At 39.0% G+C, this 12,448-nt stretch overlaps 2 protein-coding genes across 9 annotated transcripts in view; one reads left to right on the top strand and one right to left on the bottom strand.

Annotated features, from left to right (window-relative positions):
- The window catches only part of pkd1a (polycystic kidney disease 1a), a 63,257-nt gene extending 55,081 nt beyond the window's left edge, over positions 1–8,176 (top strand). For 2 of the 3 annotated variants that reach the window (XM_034052422.3, XM_034052421.3), the window contains exons 40-47: positions 256–383; positions 945–1,104; positions 1,391–1,516; positions 2,406–2,580; positions 2,759–3,046; positions 4,039–4,173; positions 4,524–4,841; positions 4,980–8,176. In XM_034052422.3, coding sequence (XP_033908313.3) covers positions 256–383; positions 945–1,104; positions 1,391–1,516; positions 2,406–2,580; positions 2,759–3,046; positions 4,039–4,173; positions 4,524–4,841; positions 4,980–5,630 — 1,981 coding nt within the window. In that variant the 3' untranslated portion in view covers positions 5,631–8,176. The remainder of the gene's footprint in view (positions 1–255; positions 384–944; positions 1,105–1,390; positions 1,517–2,405; positions 2,581–2,758; positions 3,047–4,038; positions 4,174–4,523; positions 4,842–4,979) is intronic. The other variant, XM_034052423.3, reaches the window with a different exon arrangement.
- Positions 8,177–9,544: 1,368 nt separating this feature from the next.
- The window catches only part of tsc2 (TSC complex subunit 2), a 31,517-nt gene continuing 28,613 nt past the window's right edge, over positions 9,545–12,448 (bottom strand). For all 6 annotated transcript variants that reach the window (XM_058995795.1, XM_058995796.1, XM_058995794.1 and 3 more), the window contains 4 exons: positions 11,981–12,059; positions 11,640–11,731; positions 11,078–11,176; positions 9,545–10,732 (listed from right to left, as the gene is read on the bottom strand). In XM_058995795.1, coding sequence (XP_058851778.1) covers positions 10,565–10,732; positions 11,078–11,176; positions 11,640–11,731; positions 11,981–12,059 — 438 coding nt within the window. In that variant the 3' untranslated portion in view covers positions 9,545–10,564. The remainder of the gene's footprint in view (positions 10,733–11,077; positions 11,177–11,639; positions 11,732–11,980; positions 12,060–12,448) is intronic.

Raw genomic sequence — 12,448 nt, 5'->3', positions numbered from 1 at the left:
AGGTTCATGACTGCAGCACTAAAAAAACAAAAATCTAATTTTAAAAAGACACAGACTGTTTTGGTGCTCACCCTGACACCATAATTGTCACAAATTGCAAAGTGGTTGTTTGAATTATGATTGGTGGGGGTGGGGTTTTTTTTTTGTTTTAATGTTCGTTAAAAATCTCATGCTTTGCAGGGAGGCAGGTGGGTTTTGTGGAAATGAGAAGTGTAACAACCTTGTTTTTGAACATAAGGTTTTTATATCTTTCAGGCCTGAGGAGTTCTGGATATGGCTATCCCACGTGCTGCTACCTTATCTCTATAGCAACGAAACAATGAGGGAGACCAACAGCATTCTTCTGGGGGTTCCCCGGCTTCGTCAGATTCGAATGCAAAATGGTAGGGATTGTGAAGTCAGTATTTACTACCTGCAGTGCTTGTAAGATGTTGAATATTTCATTTAGAAATCCAGCTTGAAGGACCACCTCATAAAAAGAGGGAGGAATTGTACTGAGCATTCTCTTGAAACCCTTTTAGCTCGGGAAGATAGATCATTCTTTAGAGGCAAAGGAAAACACTTTACTTGTCAGTATGTGTCTTCTTTTTTGGAACACCAAGCCTGACATGTCAGTCTATAATAATGCAAGTAAAGATTTTACATACAACAGATATATCTTCAACTCATCACACAATACCCTCAGCAGCAGGTATAATCTTATTCAGAATTGGCCAATAGTATTTTAAGGTATTGTTTTATTTTTTTTCAGTGGATTTTAAAGCTTAGCAGGCAGTGGGGATGATGAAAAAAACATGTTGCACTTTTTTAGTCTGGATATGATCTTTTGGTACACTGGTGTGTCATGTGCAATGTACATGGCAAGGAGACAGCAGGCCTCAGGCAGATTAACGTTTTCCTCTAATTACCAGTAGTGAATGTGTCTTATTGTCTGCTTCACCCAGCAGGGTGTCCCATATCTAATTACTTGGAGCCCTCACTGGCAGAGAGAGGGTGCATCCAGTTCACTCCCATTGTAGACACGAGGAGCTATGGGCTGGGCTGGGGCAGCCAGGACCTGAATCAGAGCAACACCTGGACATACTTCCCTCCCGATCTCACCGGGTAAGGAGCACAAGTTGCAGTTAAGTCAGTACCTTATGGGGGAATACAAGACAAGCCCAAAACCAAAAACGAAAGACACAGAATTCATCTCAGAACCTTCTTGGCTGATTTAAATATAACCAGACTAAACAGATGTTATTTAAAAACTTTAATGAACATTAATGCAGTATTAAAAAAAAAAAAAAAAAAACACATTCCTGAGATGTATTGCAATACAGGTAGGTTTCTACAGCATTGTATGCTCGCCCCCCAGACATTGCTCTTGATTTTCATTTTGTCTGTACAGGGTTTGGTACTGGGGTAAGCTGTCGATCTATAACAGTGGAGGGTACGTGAAAGAACTGAAGAGAACCATGAACGATTCCAATGCCACTCTGCTAGACCTGCAGCACAATAACTGGCTGGATAGGATGTGAGTACAAAACCACTTCATATACAGCTAAGGCCAAAAGTTTTGCATCACCTAGAATTTTAGGAATGAGATTTTTAATTATTTATATATATATATATATATATATATATATATATATATATATATATATATATATATATATATACACACACTTTTGATCTTTCATTTAACAAAATGTAATTAAAGAAAATTACCAAATTATATTGCAGGGGGCTCACCTGGCCGGGCACCTGCGGGCTTGCCTGCAAGCTGTCCAGAGCTGCGTTGTCCTCCGACGCTGTGGCTCCGAGGTGGCTGCATTGGGGTCTGTAGTTTGAAAAGAAGCAGTCGGCTGACGGCACATGCTTCGGAGGACAGCGTGTGCTTGTCTTCGCCGCTCACGAGTCAGTGCGGGGGTGGTAGCGGTGAGCCTAAAAATAATGGGCTATTCTAATTTGGGAGAAAATGATAAACAAAAAAAAAAAAAACAACTGGCAACTACTAAATAAAAAAAATAAAAAAATTGCAAAAGTTTACCGTAAGCCATAATAGTAGTACAGTATTTCATTTAGGTTTCAAAATGTCACATTTTTCAATTTGTCAGTTTTCCGTTAAGTATATGAGGAAAAACTACAAAGTGGTATCTAATTCAATATGTTAGCATAACATTATTCAGCAGGTTTCATTCGACTTTAATGAAGCAAAATGAGTCAATGCTAAAGGGAGACAAAAACTTTTGGCCACAGCTGCACAAATACAAAATCAAGAGCTAGGGAAACCCTCCCATTCTGTCAGTGTCTTGCTGCCCCCTACTGACCTATCTCCAGGTCTGCAGCTGATAGACAGCCTGGCACACTGTGGTCTCCTCAGTATTTATCAGCATTGTAACGCTGTTATTTTTGTTTGGCAGGACCAGGGCCGTTTTCGTTGAGTTCACACTCTACAACACCAACACAGATCTGTACGCTGTAGTCGCATTGCTGGTGGAGTTTGCACACTCGAGCAGAGCGTACACCTCTATGCATATCAAAGCTGTACCGCTGCTGCGATTGAGCACTGGGGCGGATCTGCTTCTCGTCATGATGGTAAGAGGGCTGCCCAAATCACAAACCGGAGGGAACTCTTACAAGGGAAGAGAAAGATATAAAAAAACAAAACAATGTCTAAAAAGGTTCACTAAAACAAATGTGTGTTTGAAACGAGTGTGCTTAATCCCTGCCTTCAGCGAGGCGGTCAGTGTTGAATCAATCCCTTGTGTTGCAGGGCTTCCTCGTGGTGTTTGTGGTTTACTTTGTGGTTCATGAGACCCGGATCATGAAGAAGGAAGGAAGCTCCTACTTCTCCCAGCCATGGAACTTGGTGCAGTGGAGTGTCATCGTGCTCACTCTTGCCGCTGTGGTGGTCCACTTGAACCGGATCAGCATTGCCGATAAGCAGTGGCACACGTTTCTCAATCATCGGGATGGCTTTACCAATTTCTACCAGATTGCCTTTCTGAGTTACGCATTCACCAATCTGGCAGCTGTGGTTCTCTTTCTGTTAATTTTAAAGGTAAAACTCTAATATCTTGTAATATTTATAGATCAGTGCATACATAGATCTGCTCAATGCTGTATAGTTTGAATAACAGGTAGGTGACCAATAAAATTAAAAGCATCAGTGCAGTCAAAATGATTTTCAGCCAATAAAAACAAAAACAAATGACTAGCCAATCACAGCACAGCCTGCTGTAATTACATTACATAAAAGAAAAAACCCACACAACTCTTTTTTGACTGTGAAAAGTTAAGCAAATGGCAACGAGAGCTGCCCGCTGCCTGCCCCTCGATACGAACTCGAACTCTCCTGCCTTTCAGCTCCGGGCCTCTCCCAAGCAGACTGCCAATTTCTAAAACATTTAGTTCTATTATAAATTACTTAGAAATGCTATATCATTTAACCCTTTGCAGTCCATTTATTAAGTGCGCGTCAGGCACGTCAGGTCTAATTTATTTTCACACGCGCAGTTAATTTTAGACGCGCCGTTTAAAAGTATTTTTTTCCACAGTCAAACGGGTTTAAATGGCCCTTCATATCAACAAAGCACTCACTAGGCATCTCCAGCCCTACCCCACCCTTTCGTTCGCTATCGCTTTTACCTATGTAAGAAATAAATAATAATAAAAATAAAAGTCGTACATACCGATCAATCATCTCCGGATCACTCATTTTATCACCAAACTCCTCAATATTGCGATCAAAGTCATTATTTTATTACTATAACATCTGAAAAAAGCTCTGCAAATGTCCATGATAGTCTCTGTGCGCTGACGCACTCAGCCAGCTTGTTTACTATGACCGCCCCGTTATCCGATACCAGGGCCATGTATGACTATTGTATGACCCAGTCCGACAAAGGACCTGAGAGGAATAATTGCAATGTCGGACCCAGTCCGACAATGGACCGCAAAGGGTTAAAGTACCTTGAAGTATCCAAAGAAATGGGTATCCTTCCAGCTGTGTCGTTATCTTTTGAATACCGTCTTGCTATTGCTCCCCTGTAGGCCTCTGTGCAGCTGCGTTTCATCAGAGACTGGTCGGTGTTTGGGAAGACTCTGTGCCGCTCAGTGAGGGAGCTCCTGGCAGCCGGGGTGGCCCTAACTCTCCTGCTCCTCGCATACTCCCATCTGGGTTATTTGGTAAGTCTCAGTAGACAGGGCAGCACAGAGCCTCATCACTGCCTTTCCACAGGGGCTTGTTTGGTCTTTTTTTGAAACCTAGAAGTAAAAAAGTGAGATGTTGAATACAGTGTCTGTTAAGAGAAGATGTCAGCAGTTTAGCCAGGTCACAAATGGATGGCCCTCAGCAAGAGTATAGAAGAACAAATTTACAAGAAAGGGGAGACTGTTCAGCCCATTATAGCTCATCTAGTCCCTAATTGTTCACAGAACTACAAGCAGATGACTTGAAGAACCCCAGTGAAATCATCAACAGTACCATACGCGCTGATAATTTTGAGCCCTGTTTTATTTCGAGTTTGTCTTTCCAGGTGTTCTCCTCTTCCATGGAAGGGTACAGCAGCTTCAGCTCATCAGTTCTCTCTCTGCTCTCCACACTGAGAGGCCTGGGGTCTTTAAAGACCTGCCTCCCGGAGCAGCGGTCAGCAGTCTGTTATGTTTTCTACATTAGTTACACCGTCATTGATATGTGGATCATCCTACGAATATTTGCAGTCATCCTGATCAGGAACTACAATGTGGTGCGCTTTGAAATGTACAGACCTGCCATTGAACCTCAGGACTATGAAATGATGGAGCTGTTTCTCAGGAGACTGAAAATGTGGATGGGAATTAGCAAAACTAAAGAGGTAGCTGCCATCGCAGCATTTTAAATAATTCTCTCCATTGCAAAGTTAATTTCCAAACCACTCTTTTTTAGAATATATCTAATACCGCTATCTCTATCTGTTTGTCCATTTTCAAATTCTTCTTTTTTTTTTTTTCAGTTCCGACACAAAGTCCGGTTTGAGGGAATGGAGCCCTTACCTTCACGCGCCTCCACCGATTCCAAATCTCTGTACCTGCCGACTCCGGACTCTGCCTCCGACATCTCCTCCAACTCCACCACCTCCAGCCACGCAGATTGTTTTCAACCAGTCGTGTCCAGAGAGAGGGCTGAGGCCGAGGCTGCCCTGCACCGCCTCCTGCCCGTCTTCGAGACCCTGCTCCTGCAGCTCGACCGGGTCAACAAGGTCACAGAGGACGTCTACCAAGCCGAGTGCCGCCTGGAACACATTCAAACGAAGATCAACAAGAACAAGTATGTTCAGATGACTCAGATCTTGCTCAACAAGTACTGCACGATGAGCAAGAGCAGCTCTGCTGGAAAGAGCAGCTCAAACCACCTTGACCACAAATCACAACCCAGGAAAGGTAAAGCAAGGCCACTGGATCCAGACTGGACCAAGAGATCAAAAGGAGCTGCTTTGGCTGAAGAGACCACTGTGGGACCACAGATGCCCAATGCACCTTCAAGCTTGTTTAGGCATCCAGCACATACGACCACTGTCCCAGTCAAAAAGAGGAAACCTCCAGCGATGAAAAACAAGGTGCATCCAAACACAGACAGACATGTATCCAGTCACTTAAAATCATAGATCTGACCAGATCGCATTCCAGGAGAGGAGGAACATGTACACCATCAAATGTGCTCAAGGAGTCAAATGGTGCTTAAAAAGACATGTGCTGACATGTTGAAACTTAACCAAGTGGTGCAAGGACAAAACTGAAGGTAATTTACATTTATCCACCTGGAGTGGAGTGTCCAGCAGGCTGGACAAAGAGAAAAGCAGTATGAGTAACTGAAGCACATCTTATTTCGAAACACCTTCAAAATATTTATTGGTTCAGAAGTCAAAACGTCCATTTCCCCCCCCCATCCCCCCCCATCCCCATCATACATGGCCAATTAAATGGTTTCTGAGAATGAGCAGTGCTGATTTTCAGAACACAGCCCCTTGTGTCTTAAGACTTATTTTACTGCCGCTAGGTCAGAAGACCGTATGGAAGCACTTACTGGGGTGTTCTGCAGAAAAGGAACCAGCCCCTTGTCCATGAAACAAAGAAATGTTGAAATCGTAGATGTTAACCAGACTTGGGTGCAGGTCATCACCAGTATTTAGGTGACCCAGGAGGTCAGTATGAAATGGACAAAGCATTGCTTATGCTTTAAAAATTGATTTTTGAACTGTTTGTAAAACAAAATCTATGGAAAGTGGGCTTTATATAGGTGTAAAATTTTGCTTGGTAGACAGTGTGAATGGTAATAGCAATTAATACAAATTGCATTAGCAGCGTACCAGTGGACGATATTTTGTCCGATATTTTATTCTGGGTTTAACCTTACCTGCATGCATCATTTTGAATGTGGTTGCTTTAAAAGCTCTGGTGTAAAATAATTCCAAAGTACTTATAAAAATATAAAAAGGCTTGCTAAAGGCATAGTACTTACAGTTGCTAATTAATTTCTATTGCTTTACTAGTAAGCAAAATGGTACAATTGGCAGCGGTTGCTAAGCAATACAGATAATTATATATTATCGATTTTAATTTAAATGTTTTCATATTATATGTACCCAGCACTTTATTTGTAAAATGATGCTGTTGTCTGATGGCATTTTATTCAGTTTTTTTTTTTTTAACTTTATGAAAAGAACATGTTTATGAGATGAATATAGTTGCACTTCAGGAAAACATATGCAGCGAGACACTCGGCTTTGCATGTTTAAGATTTTCTTTAGCATATCAGCTCACTGCACATTGACTCAGGGACCCCAGAGCAGGATTTATATTTAAATTTGCAAAAAGCATGTGCGCTACAAAAGATTGTTATATGGTGACCTGGCTAAACCAAACAGGATTCATTTTATAGGGCATTGTTAGGAGGAAGAGACTTTTAAACTTGAGTGTAGTTCTAAAATCCATTTCCCTACAACTAGCAGAGAGGTTTGAAATGATTGAGCCAATTGCCAAAAAAAAAATAAACCCAACAGGAGGCTTGATAAAAACATATGCATGTTAAGGATGCAGAATGGCAGATTATATCAAATAAAATGTACAACTCCATTTGTAACAATTAACAACTTGGCGATTCTATTTTTTAACATTCAGAAGCAGAGTATTTACAGTATCTGGCCTGAAGCAGTTACAAACAAACAATCATTGTTTTTAAAAGTTAAAATATTCTAGTTAATGTAAATATGTGCATAATTGTGAGTCCTGATGTAAATATTTTATTATTGGTATCTTGTTGGCTATATTGTCACAGCACTGAGTACGATTGAAACAGTTTCAAACTTGTACATAGCAAACAGAATGGGGAAAAGAAAAAAAAAAGTATTAAATATATTTTTTCAAAGGATTAAAACGGTGTTCAATACCCCTGATCAGGGGCTCAGCATGCCACATGAAATACTTGATCTCCAATGATCCAAATTCAAAACACTCCACTATCCACAATTATCTTGAAAGGAATAGTTGTTTCTTATTTGAATACAAATAAATGGGTGTTTAAATGCCAAATTATTACTCTAAATGTAAATAACCTTTGTATGCTAATAATTTACACTTGTCCTCAAACGTTGTGTTTGTCTATCCTTTTGGTTTTGAGCTTGGTGCTTTTTATATTCAAATATAACTATAAAACAACCAGCAGTTACTGTTACCTATAGTATTATTGCCACCTACAGCTCTTAAAATACAGTAGATGGATAATATACAACAAAAATACAAAAAAGCAGTATTATAAAAAGGTCAAGAAGTGTTTTTGATAGTTATGCTTTGTTTATGATAATCCTAGCTATTTCAATATTTCTTACACAACTGCAATTGCAAGCTTTAAGACACACGCAACATACACTACGTGTAATGGACAGATTTGACAGGCTTTGTATTTTACTTCCTTATTGAACCTATTAAGATGCTTAAAGCTGAACATTGTCTTATTTTGTTGGGTTTGCTTTCTTTGTACCTTTCCATCTCAAGCAGTTTTGAGCACGGTTACAAAAATATATATATTTATGGAATCAATGATAACCTGAGAAGGGCTTTAAGAAGATGCTGTTCTGAACTGATTTCCTCACTTAGCATTTCTAATGCTCTGTTCCTGACAAAATCAAATAAAAATTTGATGGCTAAGTTTTCAGTCGATTCCTGTTTCATTATTTAAGACAACAAAATGCCAGGTGTGTGTAGAGGACTGTCATTGAACACGATTTATATTTTATATATATATATATATATATATATATATATATATATATATATATATATATATATATATATATATATATATATATATATATATATATATATATATACACACATACACACACACACACATAAATATATGCACCTGTCAGTGAATTTTAAACCCTGTTCCATGTACCTCCTTGATTAGAAAGTTAGCATAATTTTGATTTGTGGGACACCTATGCCCCTTGTACCTTAAAAGGAATGCACTGTACCTTACTAAGCTGCGTTTGTTCCACACCTTTATCTTGAAAGCAGCAGGATTTTACAGTACTGTTTTAGTTTCCAGAACATGAAGGCCTCCATTTCTCTTCCCCCTGGCCGCAGATCAGTAGAATATGACGACATCCCCACAGATGAATCCAATTCTTGTAAAACTGGGAAAGACACAAAGAGATTACTTATAAATCTGAAACCACTTTTTTTTTTTTAATATGAAGTTTAAAAGCAGGCACAGCAAGTGTCTTAACTTTGCTCGTTAAAATGGCGCAGACTACATATTTATTAGCAATTCAGTAACTTGTTACAATAAAACCTGAGTATAATAGGCTCTCTAAAGACCAGCTGAGCAATGGTGTGGAGTACAGTCTGTCACAAATCAAATAGCTATTAAAAAGTACTTCTTTAAATACAGTTGTCCCAGGGTCAGGGGTCCCAGGGTTAAGAGAAAAAAAAAAAAAAGCGCCAAGGTGGGCCCCCCTAGCTACATGAAACAAGAAGAGAGGAAACAATAGTATAAGATAATTGAAAGTTTGTGGAGGAAGTAAAGAGTTCCACTTTAACCACTGGCAAGATGTTAAATAATCATTTGTGTCAAAAAAAAAAAAAAAAAAAAAAAAAAAATACTGCAAGGTCACTAGGCTTAGACAGATCAGTAAACTAGCAGAAAGAAATGCCACCTAAAAAAAACAATGCGTTTCAAAAAGCAGCTTTTGAATTACCTGCACAAGGTTTTCCAGGTTGCCAGTCTCGCTACGCGAGTAAAGAACGGGAATGAATCTGAAAAGGTATACATTATGCAAAGTATACTAGAATAAAATCAGTTTGAAAGTCAGCTTGTAGCCTACTTGAAAACGTATTCTTTGTTTTAAGAAGTTAGATACCCAGGTGTTAGTGTAGTCACGAGTATTCACTTTTGACTAGAGGTCCGTGCATACAGGTCTTTAATACAAGTTCACTTTGTTTATTTTTACAATTCATGCGGTATAACGGGGGGGGGGGGGGGGGCAACACAGAACAACAAGTCGCACGAGACGTGGAGTAGAACACAAACTTTTATTTATTTCTTCCATTTACAATTGTACATGTATTCATTTCTTAGTATTCCGAGGACTCTTCCAATAGAAGTTTAGAGTAGCTCAATACACAAACATTGTAGCCCCCAAAGCTTATTCATTCTCATCAAAACCTGTACTATTTGGGCTTTTCACAGTTTAAACTCTCAGCCGTTTTGTATCACAGTACAAAACAGACTGTTTGATTAATCTAATTGGAACAAGGCTAGTTTGCATATCCCAGCATTTTTCTAGGTAAACCCAAGATGAGACATCTTCCACATTGCAGCATATTTTACTTTATAAAGCAGCACTACATGTGATCTTCTTTCTTTGAAAGTGTTTAAAAAACCATCACCGTTTAAAACACACACACAGTCTAGAAAACTGTGCCAATTTGTTAAATCTCCAGATATATTTCCTTTAACAATCTGCTAGAATACTGCTTACAAAATCTCCCGGAAATTAATGGAACTACAAAACCAACTTTGGAAAAAATTCTGCGAAATACTTCATTAGAGAAACTACAGGTATAATGCAAAACTATCTGTAAAATCACCAAATCTACTAGGTATCAACCACATTTCTCTTAGCATTTTCATGCAATAAAAAGCGAGATCTTGGCAAGGCTATTGAAACAACACTTTGTGGCTGAAGATAACTCTGTAAATGTAAATATTGACCCATTATGGTCTATTTGAAATAGGACTTAAAATACAACAACTTTTTTTTTTTTTTTTTCAATCTCAATAGCGGCTGGACAGTTTCTGTAAGGTGAGTACACGGGAAGAAATCTGCATATTCATTAAAAACTCATAATAGCAATCTAAATATTCAGATCAGGAAACAATCACAAAAAAAAAGTGATAGTAATTCTCAGGATTGCTTAGTTTAGTCCATTTTTTCATTGTAAATTCTATTACAGAAAGAAAAAAGAAAAAAAATATATATATTATATATTCTGACGGCGAAACAGCAAACAAGCAAGCTTGCTATGCTCAAGCGCTTCAAACAAAGTCAGTGAAGTCATCCACCGTGGAGACCAGGCGCGTCCGCTGCCCCGGCTCCGCCCCCGAGGCCCCTGCCTGCTGGTGTAAGGTCTTGTTCTGCAACGGGGTGTGGGCCTGGTTGAGGGAGATCCCGGAGGTCTGGCGCGATTGCTTCTCCTGTTGGGCCTAAACAACCAAAGAACAGCATTAGGTAGAAGCAGCGACTTGAAATGTGAACTCGTAAAAGCCAGCGTACAGAACACCTAGCAATCCAATACAGACACTTCTACACAGCCCTGTAACTTCTCACACACACACACACACACACGTGCCTAATTTTAATGAGGAAGAAATAGTCAAGGAGACAAACGTGTCAGCAAATGCTGTATAAAAAAAAAAACCTTCACGAAAGGCAAAACGGTTGTCTTGCAACTTGTTATAAAAATCACATGACTGCAATGAGAGAGAGACACCACTGTCTCACTTACGTGCGGGTCATGTTCGTACTTTTCATGAAGCCCAGATCCTTACCCGTGTCCGCAGCTTCTTGATGTGTCGCAGTCTTGCGAGCCACTTTGAGGCATAGGCGTCACTTGGGTTTGATTTGTACTGGTGAACCAGGGAAGCCATCTGATAAAAGAAAAAAAAAAAAGAAATGGAACGCTCTTGTTCTGTAGTAATGATGATGAAAAAATGACAACCCAGGTCCAGCAACACTTTAAAATTCAGCGTCTAGATATGGAACTATTGCACTACCGATCCCTGTGTATTTTAAGCTCGTCAGGTCTCTCTTTTCTCTCTGGTTCACAGAGTCTCAGTGAGAGGATGACACAACTTAAGTTATTCACAGAATGTGACTTGAGTATTATCAGTAGGGTAAAAATGCATCTTTAAGAATTAAGCTGTGCAAGAATGATGATATGGGTCAACTGGTTAGAGAGAAAGCAGTACAGTTTAACAATAAAATAAATCAATCTAAAACAAAACTACTTATGCACTTGGTACTGAAAACTGTTTGGTTAATGATGTACAATCCAGATAGAATTCCTCCCATTGTGCTGGTGACTTGGCTGAAAGAACTTGCCACACTCACATTAGCATGCAGGGCCATCTGTCGTACCAGCAGAGCCAAGTTTTTGTCCGACACAATCTTAGCCACACTTGTGTCAACAAGTCCTTCTAAATCTGGAATAAAAATAAATTCAACATCAAGTGAGCTAACGTTTTAAGCACATGAACAAACAGCATGCTTTTTTTTTTTCTTAAGATTTCATGTTACACTGACTAAAGCATAGAAAATGAACTACGGAGCAAATCAAATTTAAATGAAAATGCCTCAAGACTGTGAAACATTATTACATAATAATTCTCATAATGTAGTAAGCCAGTAGTAGTTGTCTTAATTCCGGTCAAACCTGAATAATTTTTTTTTACCTTTACGGCACTGAAGAGTAACGAGATTACTCTCATGATCCAAAGGCTTGATTATAACTTCAACAAAGTTAAACTGACCCTGTGTGACGAAAATGAAAATGCATTAACATTAACATTTAAAATACCAGGTGAGTAACAAGTTTTCCTGAAAAAGCTTTGAATGTACAGCTATGGCCAAAGTTTTGCATCACCTAGGATTTTAGGTTTGAGACAAAAAAAAAAAAAAAAAAAACACAACACACACAATATATATATATAATAGTAGTACAATATTTCATGTTAGTGATATATCCCATTTTTCAATGTGTCAAATTTTTGGTTAAGTATATGGAAAACTACAAAGCGGTATGGAATTCAGTATGTTAATGTAACATTATTCAGCAGCTTCAAGCTATGAAGCAAACTTTGTCACTTCTATAGGGGATGCAAAGCCATCAGCCATAGCTGTAGCTCTGCTGTAGAATCGTT

The sequence above is a fragment of the Acipenser ruthenus genome, chromosome 22 (assembly GCF_902713425.1).
Source record: "Acipenser ruthenus chromosome 22, fAciRut3.2 maternal haplotype, whole genome shotgun sequence".
NCBI classification, from domain to species: Eukaryota; Metazoa; Chordata; class Actinopteri; order Acipenseriformes; family Acipenseridae; genus Acipenser; species Acipenser ruthenus.
Note: the sequence above shows the minus strand (reverse complement) of the source record. Positions and strands in the feature narration are given on the sequence as shown.